Raw genomic sequence first — 17,031 nt, 5'->3', positions numbered from 1 at the left:
TTGATCCTCCACGTCCGCGGTGCTCGCAACCCTCCAGCTCCCAAATCACCCCCCCCCCCCCCCCCCCCCCCCCCCCCCCCCCCCCCCAACCACCCACAACCCCGCCAGGATGACGCGCAAACTCAAGCACCACGAGCAGAAGCTCCTGCGCAAGGTCGACTTCAACACCTACAAGTCCGACAACGACCACCGCGAGACCCTCGTAATGCGCCGCTACGCCATCCAAGGCCGCGACGACTACCGGAAGTACAACCAGCTCTGCGGCTCCCTGCGCCAGCTCGCACACCGCATCGCGAATCTCGACCCTGCCGATCCTTTCCGCCGGAAACAGGAAGACTTGCTGCTCGAGAAGCTGTTCGACATGGGCGTTTTGGGCACGGGAGGAGGCGGGCGCGGCAAGCTGAGCGACGTCGAGCACAAGGTTACGGTCAGCGCGTTTGCGAGGAGGAGGCTGCCGGTGGTCATGACGAGGTTGAGGATGAGCGAGCATCTGACGAGTGCGATCAAGATGATTGAGCAGGGGCACGTCCGGGTTGGGACTACCGTCATCACGGATCCGGCGTACTTGGTGACAAGGTGAGTGTTTCTCCCGTGGCGAGGGGTGGGTGTACAGTGGCTGATCATTCGCAGGAACATGGAGGACTTTGTCACTTGGGTCGACTCGTCCAAGATCAAGCGCAACATCATGAAGTACCGCGACAAGCTGGACGACTTCGAGCTCGAGGCTTTGTAAAGCATGGAGCTGATACGCGCACATTGCATCACACGGCGTTCACGGGCTCCACAGCATCAAGAGGCGTTTGGTCAAAAGTTTCAAGATATCCAATCCAACATCTCTCCACCTCATCGCCCTCTCTTCCACAACCCTCCTCATGTATTTTTATTCCCGCCACAGCCTCACCCCCTCTCTCGGGAGCTTCGGGCAGTGCGCCGTCCGGAGTAGCCTCGACGAGAGTGACTCTTGTTATCCCGTCCCGGATGTTGGCTGGTGCGGCATCGAGGAATATCATGCAGGTCTGCAGCGCCGTGTGAGGACACGCCTGTGGACCGAGTTGGATCGTGTTGCATCGATAGTCCAGCCGGGTGTCTCAGAGTGCATGTGTCGCCAGGCGAATGCTGGTTGGTTGGCGCGCACGCTCCTCTTGTCTGGTGGGCCTAGGTTGCACTCGTAGTGGTAGGGTTTGAACTTCGATCCTTCGGCGTGTATCAGAAGGGGTTCGTCGTACGTGAGTATGCAGGCGCAGATTGAGTAGCGTGTTGCTCGCATTGAGCGCGGCGTTCGCTTCTGAGCGAGGGATGCGTAGTGGTACGGTGCGCACAACAAGTGTGGTGGCCATGTCAGGTAAGTTTGCTGTTGTGTCAATGTGGATGGTCATTTCGTGACGTGGTCGAGTCAAGAACGCAAACACGTGGTAAGCCTTCACCTTTCGAGATTCGAAGTTTGGAACCGTGGATTTGTGCATCGTCGCTACCATTCAAAACACCGTCGCTTCCGAGTCGACCTTGGTAGCAGAGTACCTTGGATACCTCCAGGCTACCATATCTCTCCGCACCGCTTACGCAGCAGCAACCTCAAACCCCTGCCACCTACCGAGTCTCTCACGACACTCCTTCTCATACATGTGAATGCCTAGAATGTACGACTGGTTCTCTGCTTTCTTGCCCGGGATATTGGAGGTGTTCCACCAGCTGTTCGTGTACGGGAAAAGTGTATGTTCGACCATCGTGTTCATGTTCTTCTTCCACTCATCTTCGGCCTCTTTAGTTGCTTCGATGCTCGCCTTGCCTTCTCTTCGCAACGAGGCGATGGTCTCGACGATGAGGTCGGATTGGCATTCTACCTCACATTAGCGACTACCTGCGGGCCACACTACCGCCGTAGCAACGGAGGAAGGACTCACCGATGATTGTCGGCCCATTGGAAAACGCAGTAGGCGCCTGCGGAGAGTACACCATAAAAGCATTCGGGAACCCATTCATCACGATACCCATATACGTCCTCACCCCTTCCTTCCACACATCTCTGATGTCCACACCGTCTTTGTTCGTCAGCCCCATGTTACACAGACTCCCTGTGAATGAATCGAATCCAGTCGCACACACAACCGCATCGAACTCCCTCTCGCCTTCCTCGCCTTCAAGGCGCAGACCCCGTTCCGTGAAGGCGGCAATGGGATGCGTGTTCAGATCGACGACTTCGACGTTCGACTGATTGAGCACGTCATAGTAATCGTGTTCGAGTGGTGTGCGTTTCGTGCCGAAGAAGTAGGGTGGCTCTTCGGGACACATGAGCGCCTGCTTCTTCGGATCCGTCAAGCGTTCTCTGACCTTTTTCTTCCAGAACTCGTATACGATTCTGTTAGCTCCCTTGTCAAACGCCACGTTGCTGTAGTTCAGCATCGTGAAGTGGAAGGCTCCACTCGCCCAGATCGTTTCGTAGTGTTTCTCGCGCTCGTCGGGGCTGACGTCTTGCACTCTCGTCTTCCCGTAGGGGCGCTCGATTGGAAAGCCTGCGAAACTCTCTCGTCCGGTCTTGAAGAGCGAGGGGTAGAAGGCTTTCCAGGCACGTTGTTCTTCTTCGGTCCAGGTACGCTGGCCCATAGGGAGGCAGTACGAGGGGCGACGGACGAAGTTAACGAGCTGAGAAGCCTGTTTACCGAGCTCTTGGACGATTTGGACGGCAGTTGCTCCAGCGCCGATCACCGCTACTTTCTTTCCCGTGAGATTCGAGTTCCTGGGCCAGTCGCAAGAGTGGTAGATGGGGCCTTTAAATGTCTGCTGAGCCTCCCAGGATGGCAAGTGCGGTTTGTGGAGGAGACCGGTTGCCATGATCAGGAACTGCGCTTTGGCTTTCGCTCCGTTCTCGGTTGTGACGGTCCACTGTGAGGCCTCTTTGTCCCAGGTACAGTTGTTCACTTTCGAATTGAATGATACATCTTTCCGCAGGTTGAGCGTTCGGTCGATATGTGTAAAGTAGTCGCGCAGCTCTATATGATCGGGAAAACGTCGCGAGAAGCTCCAGGTCTTGTATACTTCCGGGATGTTGAGCTGGTAGAAGGGCGTCTCCGAGTCAACGCGTGCGCCTGGATACCTTCGAAGTTGTTAGCACTTTACCGTAAACCAGCATTCTATATTCACCTACCTGTTCCAGTGCCACACACCACCAAAGCCAGAAGCTACTCTGGTGAGTAAGGAAGTTCATGGGTAGGAGGGGTCAACAAACCAGACTCAAAGATATGGGCTTTCAGTCCCTCCTTCCTCAAGCGATGCAACGTGCTGATCCCAGAGAATCCTGCTCCTACAACTATAACATCGTACTGTTGGAGCTCATCATTTTTTGACGTTCCGTTCGTTTGGTTGGATGCGGGCATGTTGTCAGTGGGTATAGGTGTATTATACTGGTTTCAGCCTCACAGTCAGATCGATGTGTAGAGCTGGGTCAGAGAAACACTTATGTACCTCTGGCGCAAATGCACCCACGAGTAGCTCCAGGCGATTCATGAGTAGTATGGAGTGGCGCTCGACTCTCACAGTGCCGAGCACAGCTAGGCGTGGTAGTCGGGAAGGTGATCATAAGTGGTCCTCTGTTTCTCTACAGCCTTGAAGTATATCGTGTGACATTGGCCTTGATGTCCCGAGAGGGTGATATCCGGCTGCTCCCTAACAAAGCGAGTGGTTGAACGTCGTAGCTGGACTTCCGCTAGAAGCTTGAGGAGCAATCGGACATCGTTCCGCCATCTTGAAGATGACCTCATTCATCGGTCGAGGAAGAGCTGATCGCCACAAGCGTGCATCCTTTTACTTGGTTCATCGTTGTTTCAAAACTTGGGAGGCCCAGATCCTTCGTCGGTTGTGGTGAGGGGGAAGTATGCGGGGTCTTGTGTGTAGTGGCTTGACATTGCATACGGCCAATACGGAAGGTAGATATGCACATCGTTGGCAGCTGGCAGCCCAGTCAACAGGTCGTCGGTACGAGACAGTACTTAGTAAATATGAAGGCTCAGGAGCTACGAGGTAAGTTTGCGATGAGATGCTCAGGCCCAGTCAAATAACCTTAGCAACCGAACATCACAGTCTTGGGTGTCTCCACGACCAGTTGCTTGAGCACAGCAAGCATTGGATGGTATCTGTTTCGATTCCCTGTCATATCCTGGAAAATGCCTATTCGCTAATGTTGACGCCAGTTACAACGCCTGGCAGTGCCACTATGCCTTCCTGTACTCCCAACCAAAAATATGCAATGTATATGTTCTGGGACCTGACACGCCATGGAAGATCGTGGAGGCCCTCAGGGTACTGACGGAGCGCAGACACGCCCAGGATTGGTATCGACTCGGCACGCGGCTGTTACGTCTTGGACGAGGGACAGCATCCACCTATGTGAAAGTACTGGGTGGAAAGCTCAAGTGAGAGATACAATAAATTCCCAGTTGCCTGTTGAAAGTTAGTACAGTGTTCTGGAGGCCTTCAAAACATCGACAGTAACTCCAGAACAGCTCATACAGCTGCTTGGAGGTAATCACGTTGCTGTATTGCAGCGTTTCACGTACCTTGCTTGAGGTTGTCGGCTGTATCATTCAGTAGGATGATCCGCCTCTTCGTGCAATAGCTGGTCTTGTCCATCATTTCAACCTTCAAACCCTGGAGCTGGTCGATGGGCTTTTCAAACATCTCACTGAGGTTTTCAACGGCCATCTCAAGATCCTTCTGGTTGTCTTCAAAGATCTCTGTCAAGTTGTTTCGCGCCAGGTAATAAGCGAACGCGTACGTCCACTTAAGAACCTGTCGACACTGCTGCAGCGCCTGTGACGCTTGATCGAGAAACTGAACCTCAATCCACGACATGCCCGTCGAGTTCTGGAGTTGCTGCATCTTCTTCTCCGTCTTCAAGTAGATGTCCTTGTCGAGCTTCGCAGACTGTTCGTGGTTTGCGTATCGGTTGTAGTAGTGCAGGTATCGCTCGAGCGACTGCCTACTCTTAGCTTGAGCGTCCCTAGCATCCGAGCCGCTCTTCTCCTCGAAGCGGTTGCAGTTGTACCAGCTGGTTCCGTGTTCCGACCACACACCCATACACATCCAGCAGAACTCGTGTCGGCACTTCCGGCATGTCATGTGGTTACAGCCTCCGTTCTTTTCTATAGTCGAGACGCATTTTGGGCATTCCTTCGTGTTCGCTGATATCCAATTCGCGGTCTCGCTGTCGTCCTCGCACTTCTTTAGCCACTTCTTGACTAATGAGCATGGCGCTGGCTGGTGATCGGCAAGAGTGCACCCGAAGCAGAACAGGTGTCCGCAGTCGCAGTGAACGGTCGGCACAATCTTATTGAGGTCCTTGCTCTTGACACCACACTGCACAGCATATTTGCAGTCGGGCGCGGGACACCACTTGAGATTCTCTTTGTCGTCGACGTACGTTCGTGTGAGAAGCGTGTGGTATCTGTGAACATTAGTGTGTGACTTGGACCCAGTCAATCCTGTATGACGTACCTGTCATGGAGGTCTTCTGTGACCAAGAGGTCTAGTGATTTCGAGTCGACAATGCGGGTACAGCCTTCGCCTGGGCATCTTATCCTGGCAGCCTCCCCCTCGTCCTGGATCTTGGTTGCAAGGTACTGCCTGTAGCAGTCCACGCAGAACCGGTGCCCGCACTTCATCGCAAACGTGTCCATGTCTGGGCTGTCGTCGCAGCAGATATCACAGCAGAAGCCCTTGATCTTCTGCAGCTTCGGCGGGTTGGTCTGAGCATCTTGTCCAAGTCCTGCGCTCTCCAATACCTCCTGTTCCTTATCCATGTACTGCTCGATCAGGCGTTCCTTGTTCCAGCGCATGTATCGAAGGAGTATAGCGGAGGCCTCCGGTGGTTGGTTCAGTATACTCGAGAGCTCGTCGATTTTCTCCTGCTGCTGTGCTTGGATCTGTGCGGGGTCAAAGACCTTGAAGTCGACCTCATGAGCCTGTTTCGTAGGCTTGATGTCCTTGTCCTGCGTCTCGAATCCCACGTCGTCCTGGTCCATATCGAAGTCGGAGTCTACAGCCGTTTGTTAGCACAGAACCCCGCCTTGAGTTGAGCAAGCACATACCGTCTTCGATGCCCATGTCGCTATCCTGATCTTCAAAGTCCTCTCCGCTCATGGAGCTGTTGAAATCGTCATCGGAGTCCATATTTCCGGAGGCCTCTGTGACAGGCGTAGCTGGGAGGTTGTCGATGGTGGGTAATTCTGGGGACTTTTGCGTCTTTTTGCGAGGCTCGTCGGAAGGGCTGAGAGTGATCTCTGCCTCAGAAGCCTTCCGCTTGTGGACGGTGGGCGGCGTCGTGGTGTAGTTTGAGCCTGTTCCGCCTGATGACGGAACCAGGCTACCGGACTATGAGTGGTGGGCGACGATAAGCGCTCGTAGGTGTGCACGAAGTGGCGTTATGGAGGTAGTCAGGGTACTTAAAAGGGATCACAATCTCCAAATATTGGTCAGCGGTTTGCACAGTCACAAGATTCAGTGGATGGTTCGAGAGTTGCGCAGTTGGGTGGGTAGATGCGGGCACCCTGACGCGGTCGGGCACAGACACCGAATTCGGAAGCGGCGAGGGCGGCGGTGAATTAGTTCGCTGCAGTTGCCTTGCAAAGCATCAAAGTCACTGTGGCGGCCTGCAGGCTTCACTTCACAGCGCAACTATTTAAGTGCACGCCGTTGCTGCCTTTTAAGTGCAATCGACAAGATTTCCTGGTGCCTGCATGGTGTCTTGAATGCCTCCAGGGCGCCCCTGGTGCAACAGGTGTCGCATGCTCAACTTCACATGCACGTACCCGTTTGAGCTAAACTTTGACAAAACCACATCTCTTGTTGCTGGCAAAGAAACAAAAACAATATTAGAGCAGTGAAATGCTCCTGAGTATGTTGAAGATGTTAAATGTTAAATGTTGTATTTGAATGCAAGACAACCTCTACTCGGAATCCTCGTCCTCTTCACTGTCCTCCTCACTCTCACTCTCACTCTCCTGCTGCAGGAAGTCGATCAAAGACTTTGTCTTCTCCCTGACCCTCTTCATGTCATCGTTTTCGCTGCTCTTGTTATCCTCCCACCATTGAATTATACCTTCCTCCTCAATAGAGTCCAGCTCGACCAACTTCGTCGCTGCGCTAAGAAGAATAGCATCGCCGCTCTCCTTATGGCTCAAATCGGCCTGCAGTAATAGCATAAAGTCAACCTGATCAGCCTTGTCTGACTGGCTCTTGTCAAATATAGCACGATCGATGAGCTCCTGGTACTGCCCGAAGATCTGGGCGACAGCACCCTTAATGGCCTCGCCGGAGTTGATGAGCTGGTGGATGCGCTTGACGAATGCGGACACAACGGCGCGTCGAACCTGATGATCTGAGGCGTTCGTACTCATGCGGAGAGCTGTGAGCTCGAGCTGAATGTTGGCAGATTCGTGACCCTCGACGAGTGATTCGTGTATGCTGTGTGATGCATCATGATCAAAGTTTGCGGCATGCTGGCTGTCTTGAGAGCCAACGGAAAGGAAACTGCCTGATGTTGATCGATCGTGCCGTATCTCGTAGTCATCTGCTTCTGAGTCTGAGTTGAGTGTCGATATCGATTCCTGGGAGAAGTTCGCAAGGTTATACACTGTGTCTGTTAGCCGCTGAGACGTGGGTCTGCTGCAACGAGACGTACTTGGACCTGAGGAGATGAGGCTGTCGACGATCTCGTCCTCATCTTCCTCATCCGAATCGTGAAACTCAAAGCCGTCTCCTCCCTTGCCGACCACCTCGAGGTCCGGGTCACCCCTAACAAGCTCCTCGTTGCTTTCCCTTCTCCGCTTGGCACGTGTGATCCTGTGCTCTCCGCGAATTGTCTTGCCTTCACCGATAGCCACCCCATATGAAATGAGTGCCCCTTCCTCGATCGTGCATTTCCGCCCAATAGAAGCCTCATTCGCAATGACTGACTTTTTGATGACACTTCCATCGCCAACACTCGCGTAGTCCCACAGATATGCGCCATCGATCTTCACATTTCGGCCAATCTGGCAATGCCGTCCTATTATGCTATTGGTGATGACACTGCCGTCTCCAATGCTAGTACCCCGCCCGATAACTGTTTTCGAGTTGATTACGCAGTCGCGTGCCAGAATTACACCCTCCTCTTTGTAGATGTTGCCTTTCCCGAGCCTGTACGACTGTCCTTGTACAAGGTTGCTGTCAGGGCACAGTGGGTAAGCCCAGCGGGACACGATGTCTTTGCTGACGGAATCGTATGCGTGCAGATTTCGAACTCGGGCCGCGTAGTGATCAGAGATGATGTGCGTGTGGAAAGTCTTGCCGTTCAATTCGTAGTCCTTGAGTACGCCGTATAGGAAGCCTTTCCTTGGTGCTTGATAATCAAAGTTGTCGCTCCAAAGTGCAAGCACATCAGGTGTGCAGATATCAATGCCACAGTCAATAAGGTCTTGTCGAATTTCAATTTCTTGGTGGTCAGACAACAGTTCAGGGTCGATAGACAAGAAGTGCGTCTGGTCGCGATTTGGCATCTGCTCGAAGTGTAGGCACCTGTCCTTTGCTGGATCGATGACGAAGACCGGGCTTGTCCCTCGAGCCTTCGTCCTGTGTGTTGTCCCTGCCTCACGTAGAACCATAGTCATGATGGCATTCTTGTCCTTCACCCTCCTCGCCCTATGCGCAGCGAGGGCACCTTCCAGGGGCAAATTACTGACAACGTCTCCGTAGACCAGGAGGAAGTCGCCAACCAGTATGCTTCGGCTGTCCAGGTCACGCATCGCGTCACCTATTGAGTGTGACGTTGACTGGATGAGTTCCAGCTTCGAGAACGGGGAGGATTGCGCGGACCATTTCGAGCGGTTGATATAGTCCTCAACTTGCTGCCTGTGAGCACCGCAGTAAACGAAAATCTCCTCGACACCGGCATTGGCGAGGAATTCGAAGGTGTATTCGATGAGCGGGGTGTTTGCGAGGGGTAGTAGACACTGCCTGTTTGTCAGTACGACTTATGCTAGGTACAGTAAGCGAACTGACCCTGGGGCGTTCGAGTGTGAAGGGGCTGAAGCGTGTCTCGAAGGGATCTGCGAGAATCTATGCTTGTTAGCATTGTCGATGTGCGTACGCGTCGTGGCACATACCACGGCCTGGAGAGGTTCCTCGCGCTCCTCTTCGCCCGCCTTGCCCTTATCTTGGCCTTTCTTTCCTTTCGGCGGCATTTTCGATTATGTGGGTTATCTTGTGAAAACCGTGAAGGAATGCGTCGTTGTAGCGTGGGCAAAAAGTTGGCGGAGTCACGCCCCGCGGTGTCACTCTCTTATCGATAGCCAAAAAGCTTCACGTCCTGCTCGAATTCAAACCACCAAGCCCGCGGACCTGACGCTGACTCATATCGCACAAGGCTCGCATAAAACGCCAGGAACAAGACCTTGACCGATGTGTTTAGCGCTTTGTGGGGTTCATGTTGCGCTGCGCCTTCCCGCAGTTCGAGGCGCGTCTGTGCCCATGTTTCCACGAGGGCGGGCGTGAAAGATCTAGAACGCTGCCTTCCGATGCTTATTGCAACGACAATTCTCGACTGCGCGTCGTGATCCCTGTCAACCTCAAATCTGTTGTGAACATGCTGTACAATGTCGGGAAACGTAGATCTTGACAAAGGGTCACCCATGATTAATCGCTTGCTCTATAGGTCACAGACAACGGCCTGACTGACTTGAATCTTGAAAATGAACATACGGCAATTGAAGATTGGTATGGACGCAACACGGTACAACATTTGTAGGCGTGCTGTACCTGGCATGAATTGGGTTCTTGTGATTGAATGGCGTCCATGTTCTAGTGAAGAACTTGAGACTATCCCTAAGAAACCACATCTTGTCCTGAAGCCCATGCTTCCTAATGAACCCCCTATAATTACACCTGGGCTGCGAATCGGACGTTGCCCAGTCCCTTAACTCCCGTCGAACCAAAAAGCAAAAGTGTCCCTCAGTTCGCGAAGACCCTTCCAAACGTCTGAGCGGTTGAAATACATTTCAACTCATAGAGCGTTCGGGAGCGGATGTCTTTCTTTGCCATCCTTTCGTATTACACTTTGAATGACTACCCGCCCGCCAGGGAGCGCTTCGCACGCGGGGCGGTGAGACATTGTAAAGAACGGAGATACCAGCTACGAGTGCTATACATATTTGCTCATCCGTTAGACTCATCGCGGCCTCGACTGCATAGGGTTAATCTGGCCTGGCATCTGTGGTGGAAACATTTGCTGTCGCTTTGCTGGATTGTTCATATCATCTCCTCCGGAGATGTCGGATATTTGTCTTCGATGGCCAGCTGGAGGAAGCTGTTGCTGTTGTTGTCTCGCCTGCATTGGCACCTGAGGTGAGGTAGTGAAGCCCATGCCTGGTTGCATAGGGTTGACGCCATAAGCACCTGGGTGATGTGGTTGTTGAACCTGCAAGCCTTGGGCATACTCGTCGGTCATATTACTTCCAACTGGGGAAACGCCGGGCAGCTGGCTCGGCGAGTTCCAGTTGCTGACAGTCGCAGGCGACTTGGCCGGCGAGTCCTCTTCCTTCAAGATAAGCTGTCTAGCCACCTGAACCGGTTGAGGAGCTGGCATCGTATCGCCGTGCGGCGACGGCTTCTTCAGGTGAACCAGATGTTTCTCAAGCATGTGAAGCAAGCCCTCTTTCGTGAACGGCTTGGGCAAAACATCGTTCATGCCGTGCTGGAAGTACATGGAGATATCGTCACTTCTTATGTTCGATGTCATGGCAATGATCGGCGTGGTATCGAACTGTCGGATCAAATGGCAAGCCGAGACACCATCGAGGTTGGGCATGATGATATCCATGAGCACCAGGTCGTATTTGGATCCAGCGTTCATCTTGTTGACGGCTTCCAGTCCATCAAGCTACACAAGGTTAGCCACATGATCAGATTGTCTGTTGAAACCAGACTTACAGCGCTGTCGATGGCGCAATGGAAAGCATACAGGAACTTGCTTCCAATGCGACGGCACGTGGGGTCATCTTCAACCAGCAGAATCTGTGGTGGGCGGATCCATCCAGGGTCCGCGAACAGGCCCTTCTTTCTGACTTCTACGGGCTTGGCCTCGCCTGCGTCTGGCGCCTTAGGCGGCATTGCGTACGGGATGTTGTTAATGTGCTCGCTGTACATTGGATCGATTCCGTTGTTCTGACCAACGGGATAGACCAGGTTGTCGAGGTTTTCGAGACGCATGGAGCCCGTCGACGTGGCCGAGGGTGGACCACGACTAGTGGGTCTAGTACCGCCACGTAGCACGTCCGGAGGTGGTGTTGTCAACGTGCCGTTCATCCTCATGGTAATCTCATTCATGTGCTCCAGGTTCCTTGGGTTCAACATAACATCGGCGTTCGTCTCGCTCAGAAGCTTGGAGGCGTGCTGTAATGGTGAGGCTGGGTGATCGTCTTCATTAGCTTGTGCTGGAGGCTCAGCGTTGCCATTTTGTCTGGATGCACCATTGAACAGCAGCTTGCTGTTTCTGCGCTGCTGAGAATCCACACCATGCAAGAACGTCATCACGTTCTGCATGACGTGCTCATGGTTGACAACAGTCTTTTGAAGGCCGATGACTTCCTGCAACAGCATCGAGTGATGGATACTGAGCTCGTTGTAACGTTGCTCCAGGGTGTGCAATTGTGCCTGTGTTGCCATCAATTGTCCGCTGACCATGTCCATCTGCTGCGACGGCATGCCGAGGTCATCAACGTTCGCCTGGTTGGGCTTGCGCGGCGCGGGGGCTTTTCTTCGGATGTTGTCGAGCGCGTCTTTGTTGTTCATCTTGAAGTCAGGGTGCTTGAACTCCCATGCCTGCATATCGTTAGCTTAGGGAACTGTCAAAACCTATCCAGGGTACACTAACGCCAGGGCCATACTGCGATTGGCCGTTCTCCTCGTTGTTGTGTCGCACTTTGTGAAAGTCGTATTTGTTCAGCTGACGGACGAAACTGGCGAAGTTGCTGTGCTTGAAATGCTTGGGAAGAATGTGTTTCGTAAACTTCTCATTCTGCGCGACTGTTAGCAATTTTTCTCGAGTCCGTCGAGTCGAAAGGACATACTTCAAGCACAACGAAACTATCGCCGTCATTTCCCCATCTAACAACACTCTCATCGCTGGGATTCTCCAGCATCCTTGCGCGTGTGTTAGTTTCCATCGGTCGCGCTCATCTGTGTCAACGTACTTGTACAGCTTACGAACCTGCAATATCAATTAGCATATGGCACAATGAACCTTTGCGATCGCAAACGTACGAAGTCGCTGGAGTTGCTCGAGCCGGAGCCTCCGGCAGAATTGGAATCCATGATGGGTGACAATGCGCGCAAAGCGTTCCTCTCTAGAAATATATATTGCTGGTAGGGAGGTCAATTCTCGAAGACTTTTTCCTCCTCTTGAAAAGCGCAAGTACACTTGCGCGTCGAGGCTTGGGGCGATCAACTCCCCAATGCCTCGTATCAACAGTCGGTAGAGAGACTCGAGGCGACCGCGATGATGTGGGCGGCGCGAGGCTCACGTTGGGTATAGGAATATCTCGAAAGCCGGGGGGTGTGAGACGGGCGTTCTGATGTCGTAATGCCGCAGCATGGGCGAGCCTGCAGTTAGGCGATGGGGAACAGAAGGTCGATGGGGGATCTGGGCCTTTGAGTGTAAAAGACTTGACAGGCAGGGCTCGTGGCATCTCAGAGCGGGCTCTTTGACACTAGGAAAAGCCCTAAAGCAGGTTAACCGTGCCAAACAGGAATGCGCGCCCCAGTGCCGCTAAGTGCGCCGAGAGCAGTATTGACCAGGATGCTTTCGTGGGATCTGAAGGCTTTGGGGATGGAACACCAACATTGGAGACTGACCAGCAAGGAAGATGAAAGGAACAGACAATCACGACATATAGATCTCTTATATGCCTCACTGCACAATCATGCTGGTAGACTCTATCGATGTACCATTCTTACTGTCTGGATATCTGTGATGGCGACCCGAGGTTTGCGAAGCACTGTACCATGGATGCGCGAAGCCGCGCTTGGCTTGGGCTATGACGATTCAGCGAACGCCGCTGCGCGACGATCTGCATCAAAAAGCAATGCTTGGATTCTGCCGCTAGAAGGCAGCCTGCGTCGAGCTGTACACAGAGAAGGCCTGCAACATACTCTTGTAAGGCTCGCTTGATCCGCGGCGTCGTCGCAATCTAGTCGCACGCCTCTAAACTGCTGTGCAGTTGGGAGAGGCAGGAGCAGCCTGCGTTGGGAGCCCTTGCCTATGGAGAGCTTGGGCTAATTGGGACCCAGCACTAAAAAGATGTGGCTGGCTCAGCTCCGAGGGTTTTCGGCCAATCCCACCTTGGACAGGCTGCGACCTGCCACCAACGACATCGACACTTTGTACTGGTACCAACCCTCAGTAACCAAGCTGCTCATCTGAGACATCATGTTCGCCGCTCGTCAACTATCCCTAGCGCGCCCTGTTGCAGGCTGCCGCCTTTTCCATGCATCTGCTCCTACCCTCGTTAAAGTAGGAGACAAGCTTCCCAATGTCGAGCTTATGGAAAACTCGCCTGGCAACAAGGTCAACATCGCCGAAGAGCTGAAGAGTGGTAAAGGTCTCATCATTGGTACGCCACTCAGATCGTTCCCAGGGTTATAGCATCATCAATATCTTGGACTAATCGAATATTGTCTACAGGAGTTCCAGCGGCTTACTCACCGGCTTGCTCTGAGAACCATATCCCTGGATACATCAACTCTGCCAAACTCAAAGATGCTGGAAAGGTCTTCGTTGTTTCTGTCAACGACAGCTTTGTGTAAGTGTGCTCGAGCAACTGCTTGGTTCGTGCAATCGGACTCACTACTCCCTCAACTGTTGAGACTGTCTCAGGTGGAAGTGCCGCCCGTTGTCCGCAGTTTGATGCAAACGTGATCTGCACATGCAGCATGAGACCTCACCGTGGCTCCTGTTGCGTAACTATACTATCACATGTCTCATCAGCCGTGTTACCGTCGCCTCACACGCTAGACAATGAGATTTTCTTACTGACTTCACATAGCATGAAAGCATGGGGCAAGACGTTGGACCCAACAGGCTCAAGCGGTGTAAGTTACCTTGACATTTTTTCAGCTTCCTACCACAGTGGACTTACATCTGCAGATTCGCTTCCTCGCCGACCCCAGCTTAGCCTTCACTAAAGGCCTTGATCTTTCCTTCGACGGTGCCTCCGTCTTTGGCGGCGATCGCTCCAAGCGTTACGCTCTTGTCATCGAGGATGGCGCTGTGAAGGAGGCGCATGTCGAGTCAGACAACACTGGGTTGAATGGTATGTCTGACCCTCCCTTCCCAGAGTCTCCACTGACCAGAGATCAGTCTCTGCCGCAGACAAGGTCTTGTGATCATTCCCTGACCCCGCCTGGTTATCATCTCGCTTTCTCTCAATGAGCTTCGGATGCGTCGGCGCAGGTACCAGTAATTTCAAGATATAACACAACCGCGACTAGCCGAGGTACGATAAAACATTCGTCGAAGATAAATCTTATCGAACAACATGGAACTGAGAGGCTTACAATACTGCTCGAACGGCTGCGCTTAGTTGCTCTCTGCCAAAAATGACACTGTTTTGCTCTTAGCAACAGCCTCCATGGTGACTTCGAAGCACATTCAACCCTCAAGTTATCGAAATTTTCCTACTCAGGTTGGTCAATACTGTTATCTGTGTGAAATATGCAGCTGCAGGGTCAGCGTGATCCGAAAAGTCGTAACCAAACTGACGTCCGCACATCAGTCCCTTTATACCACGGAAACCCTTTCAGTGGAAGGTTTCATGTTTCCTGATTGCATATTACACTGGCACAACCCACAAAATACGTGACATGAGTCAAAGGACTGGGGGTCTCTTTATGAACATGGAAAATTTTTCAGCTACGATTGTGCGACACATTCTCACATTTGGTTTGACTGAAGGTGTCGCAAAGGCTCAGGATATGTCGCAGTATCGCCGATCATACTCAGCCCGAAAGCACTACGTGAACAGCATATTACAACTACGAGGGAATCCGTTCGAGACCCCGTAAGTTCACCAGATCTTTTCAAAGTACATCTAACTCTACCATCAAGCATTGTGCCCTGCAATATGGATTTGTTTCAAGTGTCACCAAGGGGGACGCAGTGACTGATACGCAAGCAGCGTAGTGAGGCTTTTTCTCAAGTAAGGTGCGTGTTCAATGTAAGAACATGAAATTCGATTGACTAACAGTGAACACAACAGCTCCCTCTTTATTTGCTCACAAACGCACAACTTCCCAGGTCCCTCTTCTCAGCAGGGAGGTGCGGCGAAATGTCGAAGTCAAAGATATCCATCGGCAGACCCATAGTCGTACACGAGTTCGGAATATCCACGATGCCCGCAACATGACCCTGGACCGGAGCGCAAGACAGCAGGAGGTAGATCTGGTAGTCGTTGTAACCTGCGACCAACGTTAGCCTCCAAGACAGCACCAGCATAAAAGCACAGGGAAGGAGCGAAGGGATCAAACTCACCATACCGCCTCAGATATTCAATCACCCTCAGACTCGTCTGCCGATACGCCACCGTCGTATCGAGGTAATGCTGCTTGCCATGCTCGTCAACCGAGAATCCTTCGAAGTAGATGTACCTCCCCGGTCCGAACTGCGGCTCCACAGGTCCAGGGATGTAGATGGGGCTCTTCATATCCAACTGCTTGACGCCGCCCTTCAAGACGGAGAATTTGATCGTGATAACACCCGCCATCTCGATCGCGCCACAGAAACTGATTTCTCCATCACCCTGTGAGAAGTGAAGGTCTCCAACACTGAACTTCGCGCCCTTAACATGCACCGGCAAAAACACCTTGCTCCCCCTCGATAAATTCTTAATATCGCAATTCCCCCCATGTTCCGGCCGCCCAGGAATTGTCCTTGCACCTTCCCTCCCCACCTTCTCCTTTAGATCTTTACCAGCGGATCCCGCATGCACATTCTTAGGCTGCGGGGGCTCAGCGACCACGCGGGAGTGCGTGTGCGCACAGGCTTTGATCAGCTCGCCTTCGCGCTTGTTCCAGAGTGCGAGGATGTCGGCGGAGGGCGCGCAGCCAAGGATGCCGGGGTGGATGAGTCCGGCGAACCGGACGCCGGGAATATGCCGTGAGGAGCAGAATATGCCTTCAAAGTCCCAGATGGCTTTTGCGCTGGGGTGGGGTTAGTAAGGTGTGTCGTAGGTGGGACGAAGCCGCAGAAGAAGCTCGACTAGCGACACAAGATGGAGACACTGGGCATCCTGTCTTGATACCCAGCCGGTTGTGGAGCAGAAGGGACGGGACAAGATGACTTACGGTTCAGGATAAATCTCGTCCAAAAACCCTCCTCCATTATCCTTTGAGAACACTCCTGTAAAGCCCCACGGCTGCTCATCCAAGGGCTGAACATCCTGGATCTCCAACACCAGAACATCGCCCGGCTCCGCTGTCTCAATATCGAAAGGTCCGGTCAGGTAGTGGATCTTGGTGAGGTCGACATCGCGCATGTCATCTGCGCTGTCGTTGTTGCCAATCTGCCCGCCTGTCCAGTCTACGCATTCGATCTTGACGACTTCGTTGTTTTTGATGGTACCGACGGAGGGAACTGGACTGTGTAAGTAAGAGGATTGCAATGGTGAAGGGATTTTTACTGTCAGGGTGCCAGCGGTTCTAGGAAGTTGTCAGTATGTTGAAAAGACGAGACGCGAGATGGTGTTTTGAGACAGCTCAACTTAGAGTGTTGGAACCTTGAACGCTAGAATACCACATACATGGAGGACATCCTGTTCGGCTGCCGATCTGTTCAAATCGACCTTCGCGGCGTACCTGAGGCCTTCTTTACCCATCTTGAGTTTTCGAGAAGCTTGGCAGGCAAATTCTGGATTTGAGAGAGACCAATTGCTATAGTAAGAGGATAAGTTTAAAAACACGATCAGATGAAGCAGAGGGGTAATCACGGTTATAACAGCAACGGACGCAGGG

The 17,031-nt window shown here is 52.7% G+C and overlaps 7 protein-coding genes across 7 annotated transcripts; 2 read left to right on the top strand and 5 right to left on the bottom strand.

Annotated features, from left to right (window-relative positions):
* Nucleotides 1-109: 109 nt before the first annotated feature.
* On the top strand, nucleotides 110-733 carry BU25DRAFT_455184 (uncharacterized protein; the record flags this gene model as incomplete). The annotated part of the gene is made up of 2 exons (XM_033709929.1): nucleotides 110-576; nucleotides 631-733. 2 exons carry the CDS (start codon nucleotides 110-112, stop codon nucleotides 731-733), a joined length of 570 nt encoding a protein of 189 aa, XP_033565950.1.
* Nucleotides 734-1,411: 678 nt separating this feature from the next.
* Nucleotides 1,412-3,458, bottom strand: BU25DRAFT_196323 (FAD/NAD(P)-binding domain-containing protein). Its single transcript, XM_033701049.1, has 4 exons — nucleotides 3,224-3,458; nucleotides 3,143-3,176; nucleotides 1,902-3,091; nucleotides 1,412-1,837 (listed from the first exon to the last, which is right to left on the bottom strand). Exons 1-4 carry the CDS (start codon nucleotides 3,369-3,371, stop codon nucleotides 1,557-1,559), a joined length of 1,653 nt encoding a protein of 550 aa, XP_033565949.1. The 5' UTR covers nucleotides 3,372-3,458; the 3' UTR covers nucleotides 1,412-1,556.
* Nucleotides 3,459-4,402: 944 nt separating this feature from the next.
* Nucleotides 4,403-6,831, bottom strand: BU25DRAFT_428621 (ankyrin repeat and IBR domain-containing protein 1; the record flags this gene model as incomplete). The annotated part of the gene is made up of 5 exons (XM_033708515.1): nucleotides 4,403-4,434; nucleotides 4,551-5,437; nucleotides 5,488-6,028; nucleotides 6,081-6,338; nucleotides 6,801-6,831. 5 exons carry the CDS (start codon nucleotides 6,829-6,831, stop codon nucleotides 4,403-4,405), a joined length of 1,749 nt encoding a protein of 582 aa, XP_033565948.1.
* On the bottom strand, nucleotides 6,678-9,306 carry BU25DRAFT_437445 (translation initiation factor-like protein eif-2b epsilon subunit). The gene is made up of 4 exons (XM_033709005.1): nucleotides 9,135-9,306; nucleotides 9,031-9,087; nucleotides 7,673-8,981; nucleotides 6,678-7,624 (listed from the first exon to the last, which is right to left on the bottom strand). Exons 1-4 carry the CDS (start codon nucleotides 9,210-9,212, stop codon nucleotides 6,939-6,941), a joined length of 2,130 nt encoding a protein of 709 aa, XP_033565947.1. The 5' UTR covers nucleotides 9,213-9,306; the 3' UTR covers nucleotides 6,678-6,938.
* A 422-nt stretch (nucleotides 9,307-9,728) lies between these two features.
* BU25DRAFT_407397 (response regulator) lies at nucleotides 9,729-12,698 on the bottom strand. Its single transcript, XM_033705524.1, has 6 exons — nucleotides 12,289-12,698; nucleotides 12,219-12,235; nucleotides 12,096-12,168; nucleotides 11,900-12,043; nucleotides 10,957-11,847; nucleotides 9,729-10,906 (listed from the first exon to the last, which is right to left on the bottom strand). The coding sequence occupies exons 1-6, from the start codon at nucleotides 12,337-12,339 to the stop codon at nucleotides 10,196-10,198; spliced, it is 1,887 nt and encodes a 628-aa protein (XP_033565946.1). The 5' UTR covers nucleotides 12,340-12,698; the 3' UTR covers nucleotides 9,729-10,195.
* Nucleotides 12,699-13,375: 677 nt separating this feature from the next.
* Nucleotides 13,376-14,723, top strand: BU25DRAFT_407396 (AhpC/TSA family protein). The gene is made up of 5 exons (XM_033705523.1): nucleotides 13,376-13,637; nucleotides 13,709-13,826; nucleotides 14,070-14,115; nucleotides 14,171-14,336; nucleotides 14,384-14,723. The coding sequence occupies exons 1-5, from the start codon at nucleotides 13,454-13,456 to the stop codon at nucleotides 14,407-14,409; spliced, it is 540 nt and encodes a 179-aa protein (XP_033565945.1). The 5' UTR covers nucleotides 13,376-13,453; the 3' UTR covers nucleotides 14,410-14,723.
* A 529-nt stretch (nucleotides 14,724-15,252) lies between these two features.
* On the bottom strand, nucleotides 15,253-16,895 carry BU25DRAFT_437442 (formamidase FmdS; the record flags this gene model as incomplete). The annotated part of the gene is made up of 5 exons (XM_033709004.1): nucleotides 15,253-15,480; nucleotides 15,554-16,221; nucleotides 16,366-16,654; nucleotides 16,701-16,719; nucleotides 16,821-16,895. The coding sequence occupies 5 exons, from the start codon at nucleotides 16,893-16,895 to the stop codon at nucleotides 15,290-15,292; spliced, it is 1,242 nt and encodes a 413-aa protein (XP_033565944.1). The 3' UTR covers nucleotides 15,253-15,289.
* Nucleotides 16,896-17,031: the final 136 nt, after the last annotated feature.

This window comes from Macroventuria anomochaeta (assembly GCF_010093625.1).
Source record: "Macroventuria anomochaeta strain CBS 525.71 unplaced genomic scaffold BU25scaffold_4, whole genome shotgun sequence".
Taxonomy (NCBI): domain Eukaryota; kingdom Fungi; phylum Ascomycota; class Dothideomycetes; order Pleosporales; family Didymellaceae; genus Macroventuria; species Macroventuria anomochaeta.
The sequence above is the reverse complement of the archived record's forward strand: the minus strand, read 5'-3'. Positions and strand labels throughout refer to the sequence as shown.

Coding starts and splice junctions, on each gene's coding strand:
- BU25DRAFT_196323 (XM_033701049.1), bottom strand. CDS start 3,371: ATGCCCGCATCCAACCAAACGAACGGAACGTCAAAAAATGATGAGCTC. Junction 3,177..3,223: donor AGCCCATATCTTTGAGTCTG/GTTTGTTGACCC, acceptor TCACCAGAGTAG/CTTCTGGCTTTGGTGGTGTG. Junction 1,838..1,901: donor CAATGGGCCGACAATCATCG/GTGAGTCCTTCC, acceptor AATGTGAGGTAG/AATGCCAATCCGACCTCATC.
- BU25DRAFT_437445 (XM_033709005.1), bottom strand. CDS start 9,212: ATGCCGCCGAAAGGAAAGAAAGGCCAAGATAAGGGCAAGGCGGGCGAA. Junction 8,982..9,030: donor TCACACTCGAACGCCCCAGG/GTCAGTTCGCTT, acceptor ACAAACAGGCAG/TGTCTACTACCCCTCGCAAA. Junction 7,625..7,672: donor CCTCATCTCCTCAGGTCCAA/GTACGTCTCGTT, acceptor TAACAGACACAG/TGTATAACCTTGCGAACTTC.
- BU25DRAFT_407397 (XM_033705524.1), bottom strand. CDS start 12,339: ATGGATTCCAATTCTGCCGGAGGCTCCGGCTCGAGCAACTCCAGCGAC. Junction 12,044..12,095: donor ATAGTTTCGTTGTGCTTGAA/GTATGTCCTTTC, acceptor ACAGTCGCGCAG/AATGAGAAGTTTACGAAACA. Junction 11,848..11,899: donor AATCGCAGTATGGCCCTGGC/GTTAGTGTACCC, acceptor AACGATATGCAG/GCATGGGAGTTCAAGCACCC.
- BU25DRAFT_407396 (XM_033705523.1), top strand. CDS start 13,454: ATGTTCGCCGCTCGTCAACTATCCCTAGCGCGCCCTGTTGCAGGCTGC. Junction 13,638..13,708: donor TGGTAAAGGTCTCATCATTG/GTACGCCACTCA, acceptor TATTGTCTACAG/GAGTTCCAGCGGCTTACTCA. Junction 14,116..14,170: donor ACCCAACAGGCTCAAGCGGT/GTAAGTTACCTT, acceptor TTACATCTGCAG/ATTCGCTTCCTCGCCGACCC.